Source organism: Caloenas nicobarica, chromosome 1, assembly GCF_036013445.1.
Source record: "Caloenas nicobarica isolate bCalNic1 chromosome 1, bCalNic1.hap1, whole genome shotgun sequence".
NCBI lineage: Eukaryota > Metazoa > Chordata > Aves > Columbiformes > Columbidae > Caloenas > Caloenas nicobarica.
In genome coordinates this window covers 171261420-171268274 of record NC_088245.1, presented here as the reverse complement: position 1 = coordinate 171268274, position 6855 = coordinate 171261420, and the positions used below count along the sequence as shown (strand labels likewise).

Genomic DNA, 6855 nt, shown 5'->3' with positions numbered 1-6855 from the left:
AAATGTCAAACATCTCTTGTGGAACTTACTTCAGCCAGAGTTAGTGGGTTTTCCTTCCTGTGCATACCACCAGTAACACTAATTTCTTGTACCACAGCAATTGATGGCTAACAGCTGCTTGGTATGTTGAATTGATCTAAAATCTTCCATCCTAGTCTAAGGAGGTTCTTTGCAGAGCAGAAATAAGATGTGCTCCCAAGGAAACATCTTAGGAGAAGCTAATTTGTGTGCAGTACAAATTTTACGTTATCTTTTCTCAGTAGTCCCTAAAAAAAAAAAGTGTATCTTCTTTTGTGGGCCGTGTAAGCAAAAGATGAGTGCAGCAACTCAGTTTGGCTTGCAGAGAAGATACAGAAAGGAAAATGTTATTAAAAGTTCAAGTAGGAAAAGATCATCTTAAATAAAATGTTAAAATGAAACCAAGTACTTTTTTTATAAAACCCTAATGCTATACATGAATATTGCAGAAAATGGCTCTTCTTCCTGATATTTCATTAACTTTTCTGCTTAGTACGTGTCCGCTCCTGTACTGGCAGAAATTGGTTAGGACATCTGCTCTCTCCTGGCTCCAGGGCCCGGGTCAGGATGGAAGAAAATTTGCTGCGGTGGAGCATAATCCCAGCTCGCCCAACGTTTGTGGTTGCCATAGGGGCCAGAGCCCAGCGCGACACCTGCCCAGGCTCAGGAGCGCTGAGAACGGCCTTACTAAGACAGGGCTTTAGTCCTGAGCCCTGAGTACGGGGAGCGGAGAAGTCACAAAGATTTTGGTGCGGTGTATCGGGGCCAGAGACACGGGTGAAGTAGATCAGTGGGCACTAGTGGCGGTGCTGTGAGCAAAAGCAGAATTGAAGCAAACGCTGCTGAGGGAAGCCCGGAGCGGGAGCTGCGCGGCTCCAGCCCTGCCCCGGGCATCTCGGCTTCGGTCGTTTTGTGTGAAAAGAGTTCAAAGCAAAGCGTGGATTTCTCACGTCTTCCAAAGCGGTTGAAAAGGCTCCCAATTTAGTCCCCAAACTGGGCAACGCTGCAGAAGAGCGCGGAGGCTTCTTCCTCCAACCCCCGCCCGCCCGGCTCACGGCGCTGCCGGTGGCGGGGAGGGCAGACCCGCTGGTGAGGAGCTGACGGAGCCGGCCGGGGGGAGCCGGCGGCCCGCAGGGCAGTCCCGCCCGGGCGGGGGGCGGCAGGTGGCCGGCCCTGAAAGGTACGATTGTCCCCAGCTATTCCTGGTATGCGCCGGGGCGGGAGCCGCCGGGGGCGGCCTCCACCGGGCGGGAGGGCGAAGGGGCACCGCGACCCGGTGGGACGGAGCCGCCGCCGCCGCCTTCCCCGCGGCGGGGGGGGTGGTGGTGGTGCAGCCCCTCCCGGGCGTCCGGCTGCCCCCGCTTCCCAGCCCGGAGGCTCCTTCGAATTCTTGCGGTCGGGCTCCCGGGAGGGGGAGCTCCGCGGGGAGGAGGCGGAGGGGGAGGAGGCGGCGCGGGGAGCGTTAAAAGGAGGCAGCTGAATGACAGCGGCTGCTCCCCGCGCCCCCACCCCGCCGCAGGACCGGCTGCTCGGTGCCGCTGCCGCTCCCCTCACCGCTCACTCACTGCCGGCCATGGAGGCGAGAGAGGACGCGGAGTGCGACTGCCGGGCGGCGTTCGCCGAAGCTCGGCGATGGGTCGAGGTGAGGCCGTCGCTCGGTCCCCTCCTGTGGCACCCCCTCAGTCCCCCGACCCCGCTGGGCCACCCGTCACCCCGCTTCCCCCATCGCGGGTCGGGGGGCTGCCCGGCTGCACCCCCCGCACGGCCACAAGGGCACCCCCGTCGGGCTGGAGCGCCGGAGACGCGGCTCCCAAACTTTTGTTTCTCCGTCGGCAGCTGCGGGTTGCTGTTTTCAGAAGGTATCGTGAAAGCTCGCGGAGATCTGTTTCTGCAGTATCGCCAAGGCCCCCCTCCCCAAAATCCAAATTAGAGGCTGGTCGGGCTCCCCTCCTGTCATTAAGGCTTGTAATTTCTTGCTATCTTGTAAATTACTTCTTTAGAGCTTGCTTTGAGACGGTCTGAATTAAAGGCACTCCTTCCTGTCTCAGAAGAGTTCAGGACAGAGAGTAACCTGAAATTACAGTAATTTTCTTCTATTTTTAAACATAAGCGTCTGACTGCACATAGCTCTTGACGTAAATATCCGTGTTTCTGTATCGTTAACACACAATCATGCTGGTGCAGTGTATGTTGATACGTGGGACAGGAGGTTGCTCCTGGGGGTACCTGAGTGTGTGTCTGTGGGTACAGTCAGGGCAGCCAGGCTGGGCAAGAAAGTGCTTTGAGAAATGTTAGAAATACTGAACAGCCTCACTTAGAGTCATCGTGTGCTTTAAAAAAGAGGAGCTTTAGCGTGCTGGTTTATATGTATTTTAACATATTAAGCTTACTTCTTCGCACCCATTCACTTGAGATGAAACTTCTGCTGTCAGAAGTGCCATCTCAGGAACTTTCAAGTGAATATTCAAAGAAGGGTGTTGTTTGTTTTTTACTCCTCCCCATCTTCACAAGCTTGTCAAGACCTGAGTCTGGGCTTCTTTGTTTCCTCTGTAAAATGATGACATCTAGTGCTTAAAATCTATTGAGAATTTTGAACTGAGAGCATTGTAGGTGAGCATATCGCACGTGACTTCCACAAGTGTCAATTTTTTAAGTATCACCAGTGAGTGCAGGAAATTAAAGCAGTCCTAGCTTCTCCAAGTATCAATTTTGTAAGAGCTAGCTGTGTGTTTAGGTAATTAAAGCATTCTTCTTCCACATATACATTTCTTGCATTGCTTTCTTTAAATTGGCAAAGCTTACTTTAAATAGTTTCATTAAGATGATGTCATGTCATCTTTGAAAATCCAGTTTTAAGGGTTTGGGTATTTTTTCTAATTATTCTTCATTTGATACTGGCTGGTTGTACTATTCCTACAAAAGGCTCCCTCTTTGCCTGCCAGTAGCACATGGGAGCACTAGCAAAGTGATGTAAGTGTAAAGCATGTGCTGTTTGTATAGTGGAAAAACCTTATGTTCAGCTTCCCCCCTTCCCCATCTCACTCATGTGGCTATGCTTTGTTTCTGATATGTGAAAGCTGTTCTCATTTTCAAGTAACTTTTAAACTTACTCGTTGGAGAAACTTTTTATTTCAAATCGAGTAACCGAAAAATCTGAAGGTATTGATAAACAGGATGTTAAGAATTCTCTAATGTTGAAGGAAAACATAAATATTTACTTCCCTAGGAAACAAGGTTTGTGTTTCACAGAGTCTGTTGTGTTTCTCTACTTTTAAAACCCAAATGGATTAAAAACCCAAGACGAACCATTTCCGTTGTTGTCTGAGGAGAGTAAAGATATTTTTAGAGTAATGAGATGTCCCAGGGTTTTGTGGATCTTCATGAAATGCAATGGTGTATACATGACTGAGAGTGAAACTTGGTGAGTCCTAATGATTAAGCAATTAGTTTTGAAGATGAGGCAGATTCCCAAATATTTATGAACTTGAAGTTCTTAATGTTTTGGTGTAAGGTTTTGTGAGCCAGCTTCCCCCTCACATTAGAGGAAGATGAAAGCATACAAACACTAGCTACTATATATTTAAAAGACCAAGCAAAAATCTCTTTGTAAACTGTTACTGTTTCCCTTTGCTAATGAAATCTGTGTTAACTTATTTATGTGTTTCAATACAGAGCTTTTTGTACTCTTGACATTTAGAAAAAACTCAGAAGACCTGAGGTCAAACCCTGAAGCTGAGGGCTTTTTGTAACAGGAATGGGCAGCTGTATTTGTCAGATCTCAGGGGGAAAAAAAGCCACCCCAAAACATCAAAAAGTTTCACCCCATCTGTTCTTGAATTTTTTGGCGAGATAAAATTGTGTCCAGGTCAGGTCCCTCTTCTGCCTGTTCCCAGCTGGAGTCTCCATATTGTATGGCAGCCACTGGCTGGTTAGAGCTGAAACGTTTGATTGTAGTTCATGTGCTGTAAAAAAAGACCAGCCGACAACTTGATTAAGAGTAATAACAAAAAATTGCATCTGATATCTGGTGTTGGTTAATGAAAGACTCTGTTCTTTAATTCAGATTCATGTTGAGGTGTATTTTATGATAATGCAGGCAAGGCAGGTCTGTAGTCTTTACAGTGCAAAGACCTCTTCAAGTGTAGTCCCCAACCTCTTGTAAAATAGGTTTTGTGTGCTGTGGTGAACTGAGATGTGGAAATGTTGTTGCTGGTATTGGTCACTCTAGCTGGAGATGGGTAGTCATTCTGGGACACTGTTGAGGGCATCTGGTTCTTTTGGGGAAAGAGTAGTCACTTTCTGCGCAAAACTCAGACTCTTTCTGATGTCCTTTGTGCAGATCCCAGCACTAGTTAGTGGTATTGGGTTCTTGCATCTGGGACTTCTGGAGTCTTCGGAGCTCTGCCTGTGACAACCGGTGCTGGTCAAACTCAGGTGCTTGGCAGCTCAGCTGGGCAGACGGTGTGTGCTGAGGCCAGAATAAAACACTGAAACAACACAACTTAGAAATAGTTTCTCTAAGGTAGAGCTGTGTTTGCCAAAGCTAGAAATAGCTGGGTTAAAATTACTTTACTGCGTTCTGTTCCATATTATAACTTGAGCAAGCCAAGAGCCGTTCCTCCAAACCAAAGCATTCTTCCCCCAGCTATTAAATATCCCAGACTGCCGAGTCTGTTTTCCTGCTTCAAGATGTGGGAGGGCAGTCTGCCTTTTCCTCTTCACAGTCCACCACAAAGTTCATCCTTGTGAGCGAAATACCCTTCACCATTATAGGGGAGATGCCCCTCTAAAAGTTCAAGGGGAAAGAAGAGTGCATGCTGCTTTCTCGTAAAACCTCTCAGCTTTTGATTCCTGCTCTGTGTCTTAAATGAACCCTAATCCTCAGGTGAATGTCTGGGGTTTGAGACTGTTTGCTAAAGCAACTTGAAACCTGACCCACAAAGTCTGTAAATCTTTAGTTAGAGTGCCCTGAGGCAAATAATACTATTTTTTTTTTTTCTTTCTTTCCTTCCCTGAAGTAGTCAAATGTACAGATCCTGTCTGAGGGAGGGCGGGCAGTGAGCGTGTGCCTGAATGAGTTGTTGGAGGGAAGCGGCAGAGCTGCAGGAAAGCACGTGGAGCAACCTCGATAAATCCGCTGAAGTGAAAAACAGGTGTTGGGCCAAGTAACTCGTAATATCGCAAGCTGTTGCAAGACCACTTGGGGGCTGAATTTCTCCCCCTAATAACTGATCTAGACTCGTTAAAATCGGATGTTCTGAGAGCTACTAATTTAAACCGGTGCTGTTGTCGAGAGCACCGGTCTCAGAGTCACAGCAGGACCCTGTAAGTCCTGGGACAGTCCCTCATGCAGGGACACTGCAGCGGAACGGGAGTCCTTTCCAGTGCTACCACTGCCCCGTGTTGATGGCGAGAGGTACTTCACTGTTAAGATTTCTGTAGCAAGATAAGGTTTTTATCATTTCCCATGGGAGCATTAGAGAGCCCAGAATGTCCGGATGGCAACTACAGGTACCTCTGCTCATATCTGCCATGGCCATTAAATAGGTAGCGAAACAGCCTCATTTATCTGAACGCTGTCGTGTGTGCTCACAACTTCATTTATTATTGCATTACAGTGTGCTTTTCAGAGTCCAGAACTATCTTCCTGTGTGATTTAAAAGTGTCTGCTACATTTTGGATGTTGGAAAATTATTTGGGGGCTTTTGTTTTTCTGTTTTTCCAGGAAAAATAAGTGTGTGTATGCATACACCCCCTCCGCCGCCTGCTCAGAAGATTAAAAAAGCAGATTTGCAGAGTAGCTTGGTAGGAAAAGTCAGCTCGAGGATAAAACTTGAGAGCCAGGACTACTTACTGAAATCTTTTCCTTTGGAGCAACAGTACAGCAATCAAATCCAGTGGCCGGTCTCTGACATGTGGTCACCAAATGTTTCTATTTGTTGAAACTCTTCGAAATCTGCATTTCTACTGTATATTTTTATGGTTTCTGCAGATGCGGCGAGAAGTCTAGCAGTGATGCTATTTGCATAGAGATCTTACCTCAGTGATTATCTTGTTTTGTTTTTCCCCCAAGCATGAATGTAATGCATACAGTGTGGTATGGCAGATGGGAGGAGTAACTGTAGAGACAGAAGACCCATCTTACAATTCAAATCCTCTTCTTGTAGGTACCTTTATTTAATCATTATGAAAAGGTTTTTCTCGGATAGTGTGTAGGGAGCCAGTAGATGTCCTGGATGGTGTCAGAATGAAAAATGTGTGAATTAAAGGGCAAAATCTATATATTGTGTTGCTTAAACTGTGTCTAATACTGGGTAGTTCTGTCAAGTCATAAAACCTGGGTGGGCTGGTTTCTGGAGAACTTCTAACAGCACTGCTGCCAAAGTCCTGGCTCACGTCTACATAAGGGTTGTATTTAAGCCTCCTTGAGGTGAATGCATCAATATTTCATTATTGTGTGTAGATTCTTGGCACTGAGCCCCTGCATGGAGCAAATCTAAGTGTATCCAATTAATATATAAATATGAATTGATAGATAAGTATTCATGCTGCTAAGTAAAGACTGTGAGAATGTAAATCCTAGAAATAGTGTTCTCCACTGGCTACAGACTGCAAAAGTGCTGTGGCAAAATCTCATGTAACAGAGCTAGCAATAATGTTTTAGAGCGAAGGGGTGACAGTAACACTGTTTTATCTGGCTGAACATTATTTTCTCTGTTAACTCATTGTCCCCGTCCTGCTGGACTTCAGGAAAGGTATCTGTGGTGATGTGTTTGAGAGGAAAAATGGGACTGATTTTTTTTTTGCTTCAGAGTAAGATGTATTTCCTGGTTTCTG

General features: G+C 46.5%; 1 protein-coding gene across 11 annotated transcripts in view; it reads left to right on the top strand.

Moving 5' to 3' along the window:
* The first annotated feature begins 1436 nt into the window (after positions 1 to 1436).
* LMO7 (LIM domain 7) overlaps positions 1437 to 6855 on the top strand; it is a 133859-nt gene continuing 128440 nt past the window's right edge. For 8 of the 11 annotated variants that reach the window (XM_065626732.1, XM_065626729.1, XM_065626728.1 and 5 more), the window contains exon 1: positions 1437 to 1660. In XM_065626732.1, coding sequence (XP_065482804.1) covers positions 1499 to 1660 — 162 coding nt within the window. In that variant the 5' untranslated portion in view covers positions 1437 to 1498. The remainder of the gene's footprint in view (positions 1661 to 6855) is intronic. The other 3 variants (XM_065626740.1, XM_065626741.1, XM_065626734.1) reach the window with 3 other exon arrangements.